This window comes from Scatophagus argus, chromosome 14, assembly GCF_020382885.2.
Source record: "Scatophagus argus isolate fScaArg1 chromosome 14, fScaArg1.pri, whole genome shotgun sequence".
NCBI classification, from domain to species: Eukaryota; Metazoa; Chordata; class Actinopteri; family Scatophagidae; genus Scatophagus; species Scatophagus argus.
This window is the reverse complement of record NC_058506.1, coordinates 22,003,203-22,022,361: the sequence shown is the minus strand read 5'-3', so window position 1 is coordinate 22,022,361 and position 19,159 is coordinate 22,003,203. Positions and strand designations below refer to the sequence as shown.

The following is a 19,159-nucleotide window of genomic DNA, read 5'->3' as shown; positions in this document are numbered from 1 at the left end:
AGGTGAGGAGGAAGGACAGATGGACAACAGGCCTCGAGGTTTGACCAATACCCCAAAACTGTACGGCAACACCACTCAGACAAACCATTTGCTGTGTGATAATTAGCGGACTGCAAATCTTAACGGTGCATTTTAACATTCAGACGTGACTGTTAACGCCGCTGTGAGAGAAGACACGAGAAGGTAATCATCTCCAACATTTTATTTGTTACATAATAAGGAAATATACACATAAAATAATGCAGAGTGCATTTTGGAAACATTCAAAATAAAAGCAGCTTTTGACACAACAAGCAGAAACCAGAGAAAAGGTTAATAAACGGTGAGCGACTGGCTGCAGTTTGCTCATGAACGCATCCTCCGTCAGTCCAGCCATTGAAGCCATGCGTTTGAGGCACACGTACAGCGAGCTCCTCCTCAGGTGTACACACCAAGATATTCCCAAAATAAACTAATGACTGTACAATAATGTTTCTTTGATAAGAAGCGGCCTTCAAAATAAGACTCGGTGAGCGTCAACGTGCAGAAAGGTGAGTTAAACTGACTGACATCCGAACACCTCAACCTCGCCAGCCTTAACACAACAACACGATGTGATGTCACCTTTCTCGCGGCGATGTGCGCCGTCATGCAGCAGCCTTTCACACACATTAACCGTTTGTCGCGAGCAGCAAGCCGAGAGCGCAGCACAAAGCACACCTTACTTAATTGCATTGATTTTTAAAGCTCTGCTGTCAAGTTCGGTTAAAATTAAAAAGAAGCTTGAACGCACCGCAGTTTCAACTTGACCCGCCTGTTCGGTTTATTCATTTGTATTGTGTGGGGCTTTTTTTGGGACGTCACTAACTGTGACCAAAGGGGCAACAGAAGAGTTTCGACCCTGAGAGAGCACAAGTGTGAGGGGGAGACTCGACCTCAAGGTCGCAGGAGTCCTCGTTGCAGTCCAGTCCAGTCAGGGACGCCCGAGCCAAAAGACACCTGTCTGGACATTATTGTGGAGTCAGATGTGCAGCATGCGTCGACGTTTCAGCCCACAGACATCAGAGCTGCAGCGCTTTTATAATCCCTGTGATCGTTTAGCCTTTTCAAATGTCACATAAAGACAGACTCCGTGGAAGCTGCTGCCGCTGTTATTAAGGGAGAAGACATTTAAGTAACCAGAAAAGCTAATTGAGCTCTACATGTTCACCTCAGGCTGGGAAAAAAGCACCGATTTTATACAACGAGCTGCAGTGTCACTAAAACTGAAGGTCTGAGGAGTGAATAAAGTCTTCTGAGCACCAAGGCTGGGAGGTGCAGGGACGCGGGTGGAGACAAAAACCCAGACAGGCTGAATTAAACATCACCAGCGAGCCATTATAAAACACTAAGCTCTTAGACAGGCTACAGATTATGTACAGTTCATCCAGTCTTGTAGTTGCTGTAGAATTGTCAGTTTTACAAAAGCATTTATGCACCGAGAAGATTTGTGCCGAAAGTTAATCAAAGTGACTAAAGGCCCCGCAGTCCAACTAAAACGTAAACAGTTCAAGTGTGCAAAATAAAAGTTTTCACGCCCTAAACATTTCTAGAAATTCAGTCACCGCACGCAGACGGCTGCAGGGGTCGTGTTTTCGTCCCGTTTACTGAGCTGAGAGCACGAGAGCTGAGAGCTGCAATCGAAGTTCAGGTTTAAAACAGGTGAAAAGAAAAAGAATGAAGTTTCACTGTTTTCCTAAACACCAACACGACCACCTGAACATCTGGCCGTCATCGTCCAACTCTGAAAATATTCAGGACAGACGAGCTGCTTGTCCACACTTTGACTTCATGCATACCAAGCAGTTTCTACTCTACAGATCTGTGCAGCTAACGTGTGTGTGTGTGTGTGTGTGTGTGTGTGTGTGTGTGTACGTGCGCTGTCTCTGGCTCGTATTGCTTCGCTGTGTGAGCAGTGAGGACAAAGCGGCGGCTTGCAGGTCCGGAGGACTCGGAGGGAATCACCTGTCAGCAGGCAGACTCGTGTCGTCAGACAGAAGCTGCTCTCCTGGAGGAAGGAAGAGGAGAAGAAACTGAGCCACGTTCGCTCCTGACTGGAAACTCCTAACGTTCACATCGCAGCGACGGATGGAAACGTGCTTTCATTCTCATTTCCTTTTCAACGTTCTCTGGCAATTCTGTTGTTGCTTTGCTAAGCGCTCAAAGCTGCACAGGCTGCTGACGCACAGGAGGGCAAACCAGCGCGACAGAGTGAATCAAAAGTTTATTTCAACCAGCCCAGAGTTAGAGATTGTAAAAGTAAAGTGTGTGTTGTGATGAGCTGCAAGGTAAAATTACTGTTTTGTGGTTGGGGTCTGGTGGCTTTGAGGAGGACAACTTATTGTCCTGGTGGGACTGAAGCGGCCATTAGCTCTGGTCCGAAATGCTTGCGGCTTTAAAATAGCAGCTGCGTGCCACACTGTGAGAGACTCAAAGTCTCTGTGATATGATGTGATATGTTCGGGTGGTGCAGTGGACTCCCGGTGAATCACAGCACAGTGTGTAAACAGAAAGAACGAAGATGATGGGGTAGAAAATTACTGCAAATGTTTATGTCGAGTAACTAAAGAGGAACACGACGACCTGCGATGACCTGCGACGTCAGAAGAGGTTCAGGCTGTCTGCTCGTACATTCACTTCAAGCTAGACCCTGAAGTGAATTCTTGTCAGCTGGTTCTGATGGGAGGAGGAGTGTGTGGACTTCACTGTGGCCTGTGGATGAGGGCCACATGGAAAGACAACTCTGCAAACCAAGATTTTATCTCGCCAACTCCGTTCATTTCACACGGGACTCTGGTTGGTTGGTGTGTGAACGCGAGTCACAGCCGCAGTGGCCTTGTGGGATTTGGCTCTTGGGTTTTAGCTTGGTGTCTTGCCTACCTGTGCAGGGAGGAGTCTGGTTGTCGTAGCGAGAGTTGCTGCTCTGCAGGGCCTCGTCCTCAGTGTCGCTGTCACTGCTCGTTGCTGCCACCAGGACACACGGCGACTGATCTACACACAAGAAAAGACCGGATCAGACCACCAGACTTGTACAAATATTCTTAACCTTTCATTTAAATAAAGCACAGATTTTCAGCCAAAGTAACTTTTGCTAATCGCTCAGTAGTTAATCAGTGGACTCAAATGTCATCACATGGCAGACTTTCTGTGTTGTTGAAAAAATGAATGTCGGCGTATTAAAACCATATCAAATGCAATGAAAATAAAACGTGAGTGAAGCAGGAAGAGCTGAGCCGAGCGCCGGTTTAAAGTGACTCCTATCACAACTTCCTGCTGAGCGAGTCCAAAGAACTTTCAGACGCACAGTAAGATGGGCCGATCGATACCACTCCCTGATATATGACTGCAGACAGCAGCCAGTTAGCTTAGCTTAGCTTAAGGGGAAACGGCTGCCTGGCGTGTGCGCCTCTCAGCACACACTGATTAACACTTTAGATTTTGTTTGTCACATCTGAACAAAAACTGAAGCTACAAACCCACATGTGGTCGTTTTACGGACGTGCTGGACTGAGCACCCAGTGAAGGAAGTTCGCTTTGTCACCCATGAAAAGGTAAACTGAAGTCTTTACACTTTAGTTTTTGTCTGCAATAAATCGACAAGATAACCCGTGTTAATTAGAGAGCTTTAAGCTGATTCAGTTTCCGAGCCAGCTGAGTCGCTTCCCGCCGTTTGTCCTCAGGTAACTTTTCCTCATCGTCGTCATTGCTGCTCATGCAAATCAAACATCACAGACATTAACTCCAGTTAGAGGCCCAACCTGACCTTCATTTGACTGCGGCTGCACAGAAGGTCCCTCCAGCAAGGACTGATGGGAGTTTCCCGAGCTCTCAGATTCACAGTCCAACATGGCTGCCCTGCAGAGGAAATGGAAGAGTTTGTTTTGTTTTCTTTGTACGAGAGGCAGAATGAAAAGGTGGAGACAAAAACTGTCCTCTGTTGTAGTTTGAGCAACACGACCATCTGCTGCAGCTAAACGGCTACAAGATGAGCCTCCAGGACGCACCCGAGAGTCCTGCTGCCACAGCTCTTGCTGGCGGTCATGTAGAAGATGTCGTCCCTGGAGCCCGAGGCCCCGTACAGCTGCGGCTCCACCGGGTACTGCTGCTTGGAGGTGGAGGCCTGGTCTGAAGAGGAGCCGGCGAGAGACGCGAGGGAGGCCTGGGCGCCGTCAGCCTTCAGCACTCCTGCGGCGGCAACACGAGCAAAGTCACATGACGGAAAAAACATGACTCGTGTGTTTTTCAGCTTAATTCAGGCAGACGTCAGTCAGACTACAATCAAAGATGTTATCAAAATCAAACTCCTCCATCTCACACAACAGCATCTAGACGGTGAAGTTTAAAACGAACTGTTCAGGAAACTGGACTTTGTCTTGTATCAGTGACACACAGGCAGTTTGTTCCATCTAACAACACAACAAAGCAGGAGCCTGAACTGTCAGAAGGAACCAGAACAGGCAGTAAAAACTCAGCAGTCTGTTTGTGCTTTGGTTCAGTCGGCGTCTGGAACTTGGGTTATAAACACTGTTTGAAATATTTGACATACTAAAACAAATTTTAGTGAGGAGGAGGAGGAGGACGAGCACTCGACCGTTTCATCGCCGATCGGCCACTAGAGCTTCAGGAGCTATTCTGAGTGGCGCTGGAACAGCAAAGCAGAGAGCGTGGAGAGCAGGGATTGTTTGGAACAGAGCATTTTCAACTCCACCAGGGAGACACTCCGAGATACATCAAGTAGATGAATAAGTGAAGCACTGAGCAGCATTTCCACCACAGTCACGGCTGATGTACAGTCAACTGTGCTCTAAAGCTGCTCTAATTAATATTATTATTTTACAAACCGACCGTGTAACGTGAAAGGTTTTGCTCGGAGTGATGAATCCACACATCAGGACCCTGCGGTCCTCCTCAGCCCCCCGCAGCGTCTGCAAGGTTATGGTTTTAGTTTTATGCCCACTAACTTCCCCCCTTTGGTTCACTCTCATCCCTCCTGTTGAGCAGCACTCAGTCAGGGACTACAGCTGATGATGAAGCAGCTAAAGAGCCTCGCTGGAGAAACACCAGCGTGAACACAAATCCAAATTAACGGCAATGCGGCTGCTAATTTGCTTGATGAGTAAATCGTCGTCTGTTTCCAAACTGATCGCCGCTTTGTTTGTATTCTCGGCTTGTTTCTGCTCGTCTCCCCACACCCAATCAGCACGCGATTAAGAAGCAGCCGGAGTTTATACATTTTATATTCCCTGAAAGCACTGACCCTCTGCGCCTCCCAGCCCCTCTTTAACATGGAGGCTCAGCTCTGTGGCTGCGTCGACTCCTCTCAGCTCTTTGTCCATCTCCTCTGGACTCCTCCTCTTCATGACCACAGAGCCGCTGCTGTCCAGCACAGGGGACAGGGATTTCCGGGCTGAACACAGAAAGAAGAACATAACGAGGTTAACTCTGGTTTCCGGGCGCACACTCGGCTCATCAACTGTAGTCTTGTCTAAACACAGTCAGACTAAATACAGTCAGTGGGGTTCCTGTCTGAGTATTTCAGGCACATTGAGATAAGTTGAGGTGAATCCACACCAAAAACTGTAATCTGTAGCCCTTTAAACCAAACGACAGAACAGATGAAGGACTCCAAAGAGTCACCACGGGTTCATTTTTGCACTATGAGGAATTACTCTGGAAATGGCCCATTGACAGTCCAAAGTGGCAGCAGATAATGACACAATGGTGATGATTAGACAGGAAGTGCACTGAGAGCTGCCTTCTCTGATATTCTGCTGGTGCAAATGGCGTCCGAGTGGCTGGAGCCACAACAGCAACAAAGACTGATGCTGAATGTTACTCAGGATTCATGATGTAGGAACAGAATATCAGTTACTTTAACTAACTTTCACAGGGTTTCCTGTTTGCTTCCGCTGACAAAAAGCCATTTATTTCGATTCCTGAAGGTGTGGTTGTATCAGAGTCCAACAGGAAGATGAACCTTCAGTGAACCTCCGACTGTTCCTGTCACTGCTAAATAAGCCACCTAATGAAAAGCATCCACTCTGCCACTGAGCACATCGTTTCATTACTATTAGCTGATGAAACGAGTGATTGTCCTCAGATTTCTGTTAGCAGCTGTTTGTATGGAGGCTGATGGATCTCAACGGTCACACATGAAAACGAGTGGTGGAGAGACAAGCCACACAGCTCACCAGCATGTAATAAATATCACTTGTGCACAGCTTGTTATTTGTGGGGCCTTTTGATACTTAAAACACTCACTCAATGAATCTGCTCACAAAGAAAGATCACGAATGAATGAATGAGAGTGGGAACGCTGCAGCTGATATAAATACAATCAGCTCAACATTCTGAGCATTAGCACTGTAGCCGTCCTCACCAGGGCGGCAGGGCCTGGACCGAGCTGCAGCTGCTCTCCCCAGCAGGTCCAGCTCGCCAGGCTTACGACAAGCTGACAGCTCTGAATCAGCATGGTGAGGGGGCACCTCCTCCACACCGAAGCCCCCTGAGGGGCCAGGCCTGGGCTCTCCAGACCCTCGCGCCTCCATCACTTGACTCTTCACATCAGACATCTTGCTGCGGACCTCAGCCATCTGGGCCTTGAGGCGGATCAGGACCCCCGTGTCTGGAGCTGATCGCCGCACCACCTGAGGCCGCCGCTCTCGTTCCTTCCTGGAGTGAGGATGAGCTGGAAGGGACAAGAGGCAGGAACGAGAAGCGGAGGAGTGAAACTGGAGGAAATCAGTCCTTTGGAGAAACAAAACTCTCGTCCATTCACTACACACTCGAGTCAATCAAAGACGTGTGGTTTTTAAATTTAGCTCTGAGTACATCAAATGTCAACACGTCCTTTTAAAAGATAAACTTCTGTCAACTTCAGCTGCTGTGGGACTGTGATCACCCAAAGCGTTTGAGCGTTGATTCTCAGTGCGAGTGTGTTAACAGACCTTGGCTGTGCAGGAGAGACACGGGAGGCCGAGGCTGCAGACCCCACAGAGACTCCACGCTGCTGCGCTCCTTCAGATCCAGCAGCTGGATCAGGATGACCGGGTCGATCTCCAGGAGGCTGCTGTTGCTGGGACCAGCAGCACCAGCAGCAGCAGCAGCAGCTCCGCCCCCGCTGACACCACGAGCAGCAGCAGAACCGCGATGTAAGGAGCGCACGCCGCAGCCGGATCCACCTGCAGGTCAGGCACAACACGGGGTTCACGTGGGATTAACGCCAACGTCTGCACCTTTCTTCAGAGCAGCCAGGGTTATGGTCTTTACAGACGTAATAAGTTATGGAAAAGGAAATAAAGTCTGTCTTAAAATAATGGAGACGACTGATGAATACTGTGACAGTTCATTTAGTACATCATTGTTTAATGTTCAGTGTTAATTGCTTCATTTTCTCCAGCAGAGTTTTTTTGTTTAATGTTCTTAGTTATTTTTTGTTAGGTAGCTGCTGCTGTGCAGACTGTGGATTTACTGTCAGTCCAGCCAGCATCCGTGTCACGTGTCTACAACCCATCGACGAAGTGGAAACTCACATATGCTGTTGCTTTTTAATGGTGAAGCACACGACGCAGAGACATGCAGTCAGACAAAGGATTTCAAATGATGAGTGCAACACTGAATATACAGACAAGATTTAAGGTTTTTGTTATATTGTGTCATCTTTAGATAATAATTCTTGGTCATAATGGGAAATTCAAAGTTTAAGAGATTATTTCAGCTCAACAATAATATTGCTGATAATTCATAATCAATATTACTGGGTATAAAAAAAGTTTATACCCAACAGAATACATTTTTTGGATTTGGCTGTGTTTGTTTTCCAGACACAAGTTCTGTATTAAAGCCTGCATTAGAACATTTTGTCTAACTTTACAAGACTAAACTGAGCTCAAATCTCACATCTAACAAAACACACACACACACACCCCACACATGACACCAAGTGTTTCTATATCAGCACGCTGCGAGGGGTACAGAGCACCAACAATGACTCATCCTCTTCATGCCTTTCAACACCAACACAGTCCAACACACTGAAGGAGCTGCTTTGAGGCCCACCAGTGCATCACCAACGTTCTGCCTGTGCAGCTGTCAAACAACACAAGAAATTTTATTTACCTTAACTGGAGACAGAGCAGGGCCTTCGTTTGAGATGGGACGTTAAATATTCGACCGTTACGGCTTCCCGAACATAAAGACTGGCCGCCTTTGGCCATAAAGACTTTGCCACCGACTGGCTGAGTTTGCGGTCGACATGAGGTGACATCGTACACCCGTGTGACGCAGCCAGACGCAGAAGAAGCTGCAGCCGCTTTCGGCCATAAAAGACAAAGACAACACGAGTAACCACTGAAGTGCAGTAAAATCCAACTCATAGCTGTCACGGTTTGTACCGCTGCTGAATTTTAGCTCACGTGCTCATTTCTTCAGTCCAACATCGTTCAAACAGAGCAGCTAAACTGCCGTAACAAGAGCAACAGGTGAGATGCCTGACCAGGTGCACAGCACTTCCTCAGTATTTTATCTCACAGTCGCATCATTTGCACGCCAGGTGTTTTGTCTGCTGTCTGCATGAACCGCAGCAGTGCCACAGGTGCGCCGTGGGAATGTAAAGACGGTGACATGGATGGAATGCTAAGCTTTCACCGAAATCTCATTCCAGAGCAGAATCTGCCAACAAACGGAGCTAAACAATGAAACCTGCTCCCACGCCACAGAGACAAAAGCTGTCAGCTGTGGGAATTTACATGTACGATGAATTATGAACAATAACTTTATATTCATGCACAATTAATACCTGTGGCTCCAGCCAAGTCATCAGGAAGCTCTCCCTCCTCAGTCTCCAGGTTCCCGATGAAGTCTACGTCGTTCTCTCCTGACCTGAGCAGGTGCACACAAACACAAACAAACAGTCACGTATTCAGGAACACCACAGAAACTGAGGCCGTTGTGTTCTTATGGCTTGTATAAAATGAGTGGTGCCAAAGTGCATTTGAGTTTTATGTTAACTTAAGGGAACTAGAGAAACTGTGCCCACATGGTCTCCTCGTCGATGTCGTTCTCCTCGGTGTTGCTGGTGGCTGTGGAGCTCCCCGAGGTGCTGCTGCCGTCTAACGGGTTCACCTCCTCTTCTGTCAGACAGTCCGCCTCCAGGTCGCCGTCCGACAGCTCCTGAACAACACAGTGACAGCAGGATCACAGCAGGCTCGTGGTTCTGCGGTACTGAGACCCCCGTTCCTTCAAGAGCAGCTTCACCCAGACTAAGAACCTGTGCAACAGCAAACTACGTCCCAGCTGGGAGGGGAAACAGACCAGGTGTGTGCGGTCAGAGGTTCAACCCAGTGCAGCTTCATTTCTCCTCCCTCCAAACGCTCTCATTCCTTACTATTGCCTGCTCGCTATTCAAACGTTCCAAAAGTTAACCGTGACAGGAAGTCCGGGTCAGCACAAACCGAACTTCAGCTCAATCAAACTACTTTGGTCCCACAGAACAACATGCACAAACACACAGCAGCCAGCAGTTTCAGCTCTCTGACCGACAGTACAGAAATGAGACACCAAAGAAATAAAACTGCAGAGGTTCACTCAAGATGATCAGAGATCAAGAGATCAAGAAAAGACCAAGAAAACATTCCTCTCCAACCACAATGAGAGTGAGAAGCAAGACGTGTGACGCGGCGTAATGCACCCTCACATTAGAGTCATCATGCTGGGTCCTCTCTTCTTCTTCGCTTTTCTTAGTGTTGCTCAAAGTGGTCTGGATGTCGTCGTCGCTCTTCACCGAGCGCGGGTCTCTTTCAGAGGCTGTGGTGCCTGCGGCGAGCCTCAGGTCGGGCGGCGAAGAGCTGCGCGACGTCTGACGGCGAAACAGCTCGATGGCCAACCTCTGAGGGCAGAAGCATCAATCAGCTCAGAGACGTCACAGCCAGACGGTAGTTTTTAATGCTACTTTAGTTCTTATGTAGGCAAAATAAAAAGACATTTTCAGTAATATTTTCCATTACAGCCAAGTGGCTTTTCAGCAGCTGATAAACTTTTCAACAAGGTGCAAACGTCACAGGAAAAGGCTCGTCACAGGCTGGTTTCTGCCCGCTTTCTCAAAACACACACACACACACACACTGACACACACACACACACACACTGACACAGCACCTCTTTCAGGTTGTTGATCTGCTGGATGTAGCCGCTCTGGGCCGACTCCAGCTGGCTGATGTACCAGTACTGATCTCTGCACTTCTGGAAGAAGGTGGGCGAGCGCACCTGGTACCTGTGCAGGACATGTGAACACAGTGACACTCAGCGACAACAGAGCTGCCTCTGCTGCTTGTGTTTCCGGAGCAGTGCAAGTGTGTGTGAGTGTGTGTGTGTGTGTGTGTGTGTGTGTGTGTGTGTGTGTGTGTGTGTGTGTGTGTGTGAGCCCACCGGAGGACCAGTGTGTCCGTCTGCATGTTCAGGTAGCCCTCGCTGGCCAGCAGGTCCAGTCTGAAGAAGCGGTTGTAGCCCCAGCATTCGCCAACCTCAAAGTCAGAGGCAAACTCCCGGATGATGTTCTTGGTTGGATCGCTGGAGGCCTGATGGACCATCTCCACACGGTACTCGTACCTACACAGAGTCACAGCACGTTACTGCAGGGGGAGGATACGTGGCGAGCGGCGAGGCGAGCGGCTCAGTGATATTCCATATTGTTGGAAAAACACAGTTCAGCTAAAGCACAGAAAACTCTGACCTCCTGTCTCTGAATGCAGCTGAAACATCTTTTCATGCAGATTACAAAACATATTCCAGACCTGATAATTCTGCCAATTTTCTGTCTTTTTTTATTGTTTCAAGGTCAACAAATCCCTTAAAAAGACCAAAACCAACAACATGTTTTCTCAAAACTTGACATCTATACTGTTGTCAGTACCTTTCATCAGCAGGTGCATATTTTCATAAAAAAAATGCTAAATGATAACCTGAAACGGCCAATCATTTAGCGACACAGGATGAACGGAGCGTTCGCTGAGGTCTCTCGTAAGCTGTGGATTAATGCACTCGTGGCAGCAGGAATGCGGAACTGATTCAAAACAACCCACAGTCATGTGAGTTCATGCTAATAACAAAAGGTGTGTTTGTAATAGTGCAGAGATTTCATACACACCGTTGGCCAAAAAAGATCTGACAAATTAAGCCCGACTTTAACCTTCATTATAAAAACTTTGCAAATAAAAATGCAATAAGATTCATGAAGAAATCGTTCATACTTTGACGTTTCAGGGAGTCCAGCAGACAGTTCCAGGAAGACGGACAGGTAGTTTCCACGGACCACACCGTTTCCGTCCTGAGGAGACACGTTACAGTCACCAACTCGGACACACGTGTCCCGCTTTACAAACTGACACAGTAAAGCCCCTTGTTATCAAGGACAGCAGAGACGAACTGCGAGCAGAACAGGAAGGCAGTGCACCATAACGTATTCTGAACAGAGAAGACAAACTCACCGGGTAGACTTTGAGTCTCCAGCAGAGCCCAGATATCTGCAGGGGAGGGCTGTAGACCGGGTCAGCCCGCTGCCTCAGGGTGCTACAACAACACACACATCAAAACACACTCCTGTCAAACCTTATGGACACAACTTAACAATTCATTACATTAAGCTCCTGTTATCTCCATTTGAAGCGGTTGGTTATTTTCAACAATCAGACGTGATTGGCCGTTTGGGGACCTGCTGGGCCCTCAGGGCTTGAATCAACTTTCAAGGAGAAAATGCTCTTGAAATACATTCAGCATTGGGTGGACTTGCTTCAAAGCATCTTGACTGCTCCTCATCCTCTTTGTCAACCACCCAAACCCCACAGACTTTCCTTCCAGTCATTCTGTGCCAAAGCAAACGAACGTGAGTTATCGGTAACAACAGCCGCTGAGCCCCTGTATGAAATTCAGCGTTCGTATTACATCAGCGATTCTGCTAAAATCTGGAGTCGTTCTCAGCTAAACGCAATCAAAAAACGGGGGTTTTACCTGAAGTTGACCAGAACAAAAGTGCTGGAGTCGTAGGCAGGAACCAGTTCACTGGAAGCACACAGAGGAGGTCGATTACGATGTCAGTCAGCCGAAGACACACACACACACACTTAAACATTAAAGAATGGGGTGCAGAAATGAGACTTCTGTTTATGGGATTCAGATTCATCTTGTGACAACACTGATCTTCACCTCATTTTCTTTCAATCAACTAATCACTTAATAACTAATTGCTACAGTTCTGTTGTTCATTTATTGAGCGACGAAACGCCAAACGTACTCTTCCTGTGGTTAAATGTCTTTAGGCTTGGGATAAAATGATTTTTCTTGGCATGTTACAGCCTTAATTTGACTTCTCCTGCAGCAGAGCAGATCACCTGGTGAAGTCCGGAGGGACCGGCGTGGTGACGAAGGACTGCATGGGTTTCCGATGGACCTGCTGGAACATGAGCAGGATCTCTGGGCTCTTGGAGATCAGTTCACTCTTGCTGCACGAGTGAAGCTGTTCAACACACACCAACAGAAAAAAAATCAGCACGCTGAGACCTCCAACATGCAGCTAAAACAGTTTTTGTTCAAACAGTACTGATTTGGTCTGAGCGAAGGAAAGTTTAATTCATATCAGAGTTTCTGTCAGGAGGCCGTGTGTCTCTCATCCATTTGTTTGGTTTGGTGGGAATGAGACAAATTCTCTGTAATGTGCATTTCTACATATTAATACTAAGCTATGAAATGTCCTTATTTTTCATGGACTTAAAACCCAAATACTAATTTACTTCAATAAAACGCCACAGCTCAACGCACTACGGCCTTAAAATCCACCGCAGCTGTTGAATTAACTGCCACAGTCTCACACCATCAACAAAACAGCAACACGCAGCGCAGCCTGAATGAATGGAGGCTTTGAACCAACCTGATGCTCCACTTCCTGCAGGAGAGACTCCAGCAGCTCCGTCTCCTGGGTCAAGGACGTCTTCTGGCCTGGTGGGGAGGAACGCATTTCTATTTTCAGTGTACTTGCGCTGAATGTCAGCCCTGATGGAGGCTGCTCAGGGCGAGTGGTTGGCTGTGCAGGTTGTGTATGTGGGCGCTGAGAGCATCCACCCACTCAGTGCAGATTAATATTTCATACGTATATTAACTGCAGCTATAAAAGGTGCCTCTTTCAGCGGGGGGGGGGGGGGGGGGTCTGCATATTGTTAGGTTTAAGGTCTCAACCTTTAGACACGTTGTAGTGCCAGTTCAGGTGCATTAACACGAGGCCTCTCTGGACATGGATTACGTAACACCGCTGGCTTCATCACGCCGTTAAAGGGATGGGTTTTTGTTATTCAAACGTAGGTGACTTTTAGGTTATGTCCCTTTTGGCTTTATTTAGACATGACAGGACATTTACAAAAACAGCTACAAGCACCTGTGATAAATTTTAAGACACATTTTGCCTTTAAAGACTTCATTAATCAGCATTTCATCATTTATTTGGTTTAAGACTGGGTAAACTACTGGGAAATACCACATAAAAAGCCTGTCAAAAAATGATGGCTAAATGAAACCTTTACTCTGCAGCCTTTAGGAGTGTTTTCTAAACCCAGAATAACCTGAGCTGTGTGGGGCAGCGATGCGTTCGGGGGTCTTACCCATGAGGGTGATGAGTTTGTTCTTCAGCTGGTTATCCAGACGAGCGATCATCATCTCCACAGCGTTTCGGATCTCTCGGACCCTCTCGTCCTTTGCCCCTCTGACAGCCTCCACGTTCCTCTCCTGACCAATGACAACACACACACACACACACATATAAATACCATTTCAACCCTTGAGCTCCATCCATCAGACGTCACTTCTCAGCTGAAATACAAACAAGTTTGTGCCATCTAGTGGACATCAGCAATACTGTGTCCAAAACAGAAATGTTTCACCCTCTGAGAAGAGTGAATGTGCCCATTTAAAGTCGTGGTCTTTTAGACTTTTCTTTTTCTTGTTCCTCACCACTTCCTGCACCAGACTGATAAGCTCCATGAGACGGCGGCGGAGCTTGGCGACCTCCTCCTTCACTTTGGTCACGTGCTGCTCGTAGATCTCCACCAGAGGCTTGAAGGTGTGGCCACCGTGCTAGACACAAGGAAAATACTCATCACTCTGTGGTTCCAGTCTCTCTTATGTGTGTCATATAAATGTAATCATTTGAGGGACTGCTGGTCTGACAAAACAAGATATGATAAAACATCCCCTTACGCATTAGAAGGTCTCCACCTTCTGACATTTAAAAATCAAACTATTCATGACCTGAAAACTGAACAATATTCACTGAATTCATAAGGACTGAAAGTCATCAGTTGCAGCCCTAAATGAGTGACTGTAAGTGATTATTGCGAGTGTCTGAAACGTTACCATGCCTCCCCACAGAGCACACTGGTGACAGATGCATTTCTTACAGGTCCAACAGAACACACTCAGCTTCTCATGGTGGTTCTCACACCTGCAAAGGAACAATCCAGTGACAGGTCATACAAACAGGAAAAGAGCTTTTCTGGAAACTTCTTTACACTCGTCATCACTCAGAGCGTCTGAGCGTCATGTTTTACTTCGACTTGACCCAGCACATCCCACAGATGCTCGGTCAGACCGAGATCTGAGGAGTGTGGACGCCAGGTCAACGCCCTGAACTCTTCAACATGTCCCTCAAGCCATTCCTGACCACAGGGGATAAAACATTTTCATTTTTCAGAATTTCTGTCTCCAAAAATCACACAAAATGTTTCATGTTCATTAAGTTTTGCATCTTTCACTTTGCTTTACAAATTCACATCCAGTGAGTTTGAAATGTCATTTAGATTTAAGTGTTATTGATTAAAGCAGAGGCTGAAATCCAATCTTAATATCACATGACCCCCCCCCCCCATCCATTAACACACGGCTGGAGAAAAAGACGGGAGTGGAGGAGCAGCAGGAGGTGCTCACTTGTCCTTGTCGTTGTCCTCGTGCTTGGTGAGGCTGCAGAGCTGCAGGGTGTCCAGCTGCTGGGTGACCTCCTCCGCCCAGCGACAGTTGACCAGCTCCCTCAGCTGGAGTGGAGCCCTGTGAGTTCACACACACACACACACACACACACACACACACACAGAAACATAACCCATGTTAAACACAGGCATCCTGCTTGAAGTGAAACTTATGCAGAGGCTTGTTGGTCTCTTTCACTGCTTTACATCAGTGGTGCAGGTGTCATCCTCGTCCACAGGATGTTGGAATAAACAAATCCTAAACACGCTGAAGTGGCAATAAGGTACTGAATCTTAACAGATGTGTGGATGTGGATGTGATGGGACATGTGATGTCTTATGTGCTACAAAGAATACTTCAGGCGTGTCATGTTTTCTCTGAAGTTGTACACTCTGGAGGGCTGGAGGTGTGTGTTACAGGTGCTTACCGACAGTGCGGACACTGAGCTCTCTGCTCTGTCAGCCACCGCTGTCAAACAAGAGATTCCGGGTTAATGATAATCGCATGCAAACCAGATGTACACGACTCAATTCAGTACACAGGTGTCAATACTACACATTTGTACTGCTATCAATAAATCCTCTGACAAGATCGCCACATAAACAAACAACAAACTGATCCCAAAAAGCATATGTGCCAGCAAATCCTGATGTATCGTATTCCTCTGAGTCAAAAAGCTCCACTGCTGTCTAAAAACTATTACACACACGATAGTAACAGCTATTAAAACATAGCAGTGAGTCACGCAGTTGCTCTGAGTTGCATGTCTTTACATTACCATGAACGTGGCGGCAGCACTTACACTGTCCTCCTGCCATATAAACTCAAACTCTGAGCACCTTTTCTTTAACCCTCCAAAATTAATCTGTTCTTCCAGAACTGATTTAGAGATTTACAGGCTACAAAATGTGTGCATAATTAACCAACCAATTTTTTTGTCCAATCTTCTGCCAGCAGAATAGAACAGAGCGGCACAGCGAGGAGAACATTTTGTGGTGCCTACCTGGTGGAAACAGACTTACTCGTATGCAGCTAAAGCAGCAGAGTTTGGAGCAGTGTGGGCAGAGACGAGCATCCCTCAGTTTTTCCATGCAGATGAAGCAGCGAAACACCTCGGCGATGCTCTGCACAGGGACACGAGAGAGATGACTCGGCTCAGTTTGACACTACAAGCGCAGGAATCACCGCAGAGTTGAGTCAGCATCACTCAGACAGTTTCAACACAAACAGAAGCTCATGTATCTCACAAACGTTAGCAGGTTTATTGTAAAATATCAAGTATGTCGTCTTGGTACCATTTTCAGTCAAACCTTCCTGTCACCCACACACATAATGGGCTGAAACTGAAGTGGTTCAATATTACAAACCTGCTCATTTAGTTAGACATCAGCAGAGTAAATGATGAAACATTTCTAACTGCACAGACTGACGTGTGTGACGCATACCTCAACACTTTGTTCATCCATTTCAGCCAGCTTGAGTTCTTTACCTCAGGAACAAATCAAAGGAAGTCGCAGCCAGTGGCCTAAAAGGAAAAACAATTTTGAAGCAATTGACTTAAAAACCTCAGTTTTCCGTTTTGTCTCGATCATTGCTTCCTTTCAAACCAAAACGACACAAAGGTGCCACCGAGCGAGCGTCTGCTTACAGCCTGCGCTGCACGTTTTCTGTTACTGCTAACTGTTAAAAAATTAATCTTACTGCTGTTAACTTTTGCATGTCATTTTCCAAGTTGCAGGAAGCCATAATGGTTTCCGCGTCTCCTTCGAGGGACTTAAAACTAATTTGGTAACAGTTTGACCCCTTTGTTGTATCAAAAACATTAAAGACAATGAAAGAACACACACATTTCACTGTTATTCATTACAAACTTTCTAAAAGTTTATGTCACATGCAAAATAAGTGAGAGAAAGAGAAGATGTAGGAGATGTAAGAGAAAAAAGCAAAACTGCAGCATTTTTTTTACATCACTTCTAAAAAATTTCTTCTATCAATCAATGGTTTATGTACTTTTAACTATAAGTTTAGACTATTTTGATGATTGTGTGCTGTGGGGTATGTTCCACATTATTTTATGCTCTGACTGCTTTCTTCTTCTAAAAGAAAGCTCTTTTCTGTTAAGCATTTTGATAGTCTGCCTCGAAAAGTGCTGTACAAATAAAGTTGCTGTTAATACCTAAACACTGCAGCACGCTTAGAAATGTGGTCTGGAGTACTGACATCCTGTAGAAAAGGCTAAAACGTTTGTATGGTCCCTGAAGAGAAGCACAGACGCGGTTACAAAATACAGTTTTTCCTGCCAAAAGGTGCCATCACGGTTAGCTTGCGGCTTGCGGTCGGTGCCTCACTGCCAGCCAACATGAAAGGCCGAGCATCAGCAGACACACTGACAGCTAATTTGTGCAGTCCAGACGAGGGCTGCTGCTGGTGGTGGTGAAGCTGTGCCTACTGAAATTAATTAGCGAGCTCAACCAGAGGCAACCAGAAAACAAGAACCACGTATATATGACTGTGCGGCCAGCTAGCTTGCATTAGCAGGCTGCCTCCTTTACCTTCCCACAGACTCGGCTTCGTCTGTCCCACCTGATAAACAAACGACTGGAAAAACGCTAAACTACATTATCTATCCGAGCACAGGCCAGGCGTTGTCTCCGCTGGTTTAGCTAACATCAAAGGTCAAAATACGTCCAGCTGTAGCGGTATTAAGGTAAAAGTTACACTACGCTCACAACGGATGAAAACGGCTTTTTTTGCCCTAAATTGAAGATGTAGCGGTAGCGCCTGCTCCCGAAGCTGTCTGTCCCCTAGCAATCGCCAATCAAATGGCTCATTTTCTTCTTCTCTCGTTTTTAATTGTTTTGCGTTTGTCAGATAGCTCAATGGCTATTATTGCCCCCTACTGACTGGTCATGGAATCACAAAGCAGATTCAGGCCGATGCTGGCCCAGTCAGCCTACTGTACTTGCATACATAAATAAACAGGTAAGTAAGTAAATAAATAAACAAAAAAAATGTCAATGAGCTGTGTATTGTACTTGACTACAAAAAATGGCAAACAAAGTGTCTCTTCTTCAAGCTTCTTAAATCTGAAGATTTGCTGCTCGGTTACATTTATGACTGGCTGGCTATTTGTTAAAGCGCCTAAGATCATAACGTCGTCCAAGACAGCACTATAAAGTCAGCCTGCTTCTTCCATCAAAAGGGCAGATGTGTAACTAATACACACGAAAGGAGTTCAGTGATGGCTTTGCCAGGCCACAGTTCACTGAGGTTCACAAGCCTCCTCCTGCTCCTCCTCCTCCTCCTCCTCCTCCTCCTCCTCCTCCTCCTCCTCCTCCTTCTCCTCCTCCTCCTCCTCCAGTAAGCACAGCACAGTTCAGTCTTCCTGCTCTACAGGAGTTGTAAGCTTGTCCCTGTAGAATCAAGTTTGGGAACAATGAAGACATGTGCAGATATTTTTTTTTCATCTTGATCTTCTTTTCAGTGCAGATTACTAAGAATTTTAAGAATTTATCACAAATACAAATACAAGTCATCTACTTAAGCATTTATATTTTAATCATTTATTTGTTTATTTTCACACCCCAACACTTAGAATATATGCTTGTTTATTTCTGAGCTGCTTTGTAAGTGAAAGCTGCAGGCAGAGAAGCTTTTGCTGTCCCCATTCATGAAATGTCAGGAGTTGAGAATTTATGAGATTAAACGTTTTTCTAGATCGAAAGTCAAAATTTTGACTTCTTAAGCTTGATTTATAAGGCATGTCAAAACCTCAGCTTATTTAGTCCAAATTCTGAAACGGTCAGACCCAAATGTTGGCTTATATGTTAAATTTGAGTTTATTATTTGATGATTTTGACTTAAAACAAGCGTGAAAAGGTGTGACAAGAAGCTCCGCTCCCCACATCACCAACACACTCGCTGGGTTATGTCAGGTGGAAGGAACAATAAATCATCTTGTTATCCAAAGCACCCTGAGGATGACTTCTTTCAGCCTTTTTGTATAGACACACACACACACACACACACACACACACACTCATGCTGTAATTTGCAGTAACCCCATTGTTGTTTTATGCAAACAGACTGAAGCTGGATAGGACACACTGAGGCATATGCAAATAAAGCCATCAGGCAG

At 46.3% G+C, this 19,159-nt stretch overlaps 1 protein-coding gene across 2 annotated transcripts; it reads right to left on the bottom strand.

Moving 5' to 3' along the window:
* Positions 1 to 184: 184 nt before the first annotated feature.
* trim37 (tripartite motif containing 37) lies at positions 185 to 17,852 on the bottom strand. 2 transcript variants are annotated; one of them, XM_046410326.1, is made up of 25 exons: positions 17,574 to 17,852; positions 16,467 to 16,546; positions 16,044 to 16,145; positions 15,449 to 15,489; positions 14,983 to 15,099; positions 14,413 to 14,500; positions 14,011 to 14,133; positions 13,662 to 13,785; positions 12,938 to 13,005; positions 12,402 to 12,526; positions 12,022 to 12,072; positions 11,502 to 11,583; positions 11,265 to 11,341; positions 10,444 to 10,623; positions 10,174 to 10,288; positions 9,713 to 9,904; positions 9,056 to 9,189; positions 8,816 to 8,898; positions 6,966 to 7,199; positions 6,398 to 6,706; positions 5,276 to 5,425; positions 4,023 to 4,203; positions 3,782 to 3,873; positions 2,899 to 3,009; positions 185 to 2,026 (listed from the first exon to the last, which is right to left on the bottom strand). In XM_046410326.1, exons 2-25 carry the CDS (start codon positions 16,485 to 16,487, stop codon positions 1,980 to 1,982), a joined length of 2,847 nt encoding a protein of 948 aa, XP_046266282.1. In that variant the 5' UTR covers positions 16,488 to 16,546; positions 17,574 to 17,852; the 3' UTR covers positions 185 to 1,979. The 2 variants fall into 2 exon arrangements, with proteins under 2 accessions (XP_046266282.1, XP_046266283.1); XM_046410327.1 differs by lacking the exon at positions 17,574 to 17,852 and adding an exon at positions 17,198 to 17,557.
* Positions 17,853 to 19,159: the final 1,307 nt, after the last annotated feature.

Excerpts from the sequence above, each read along its gene's own strand:
- trim37 (XM_046410326.1), bottom strand. The coding sequence starts at position 16,487 with ATGGATGAACAAAGTGTTGAG. Across the intron at positions 8,899-9,055 it reads GACATCGACGAGGAGACCAT|GTCAGGAGAGAACGACGTAG; the intron begins GTGGGCACAGTT and ends GCACCTGCTCAG. Across the intron at positions 4,204-5,275 it reads GGGGCTGGGAGGCGCAGAGG|GAGTGCTGAAGGCTGACGGC; the intron begins GTCAGTGCTTTC and ends TTGCCGCCGCAG.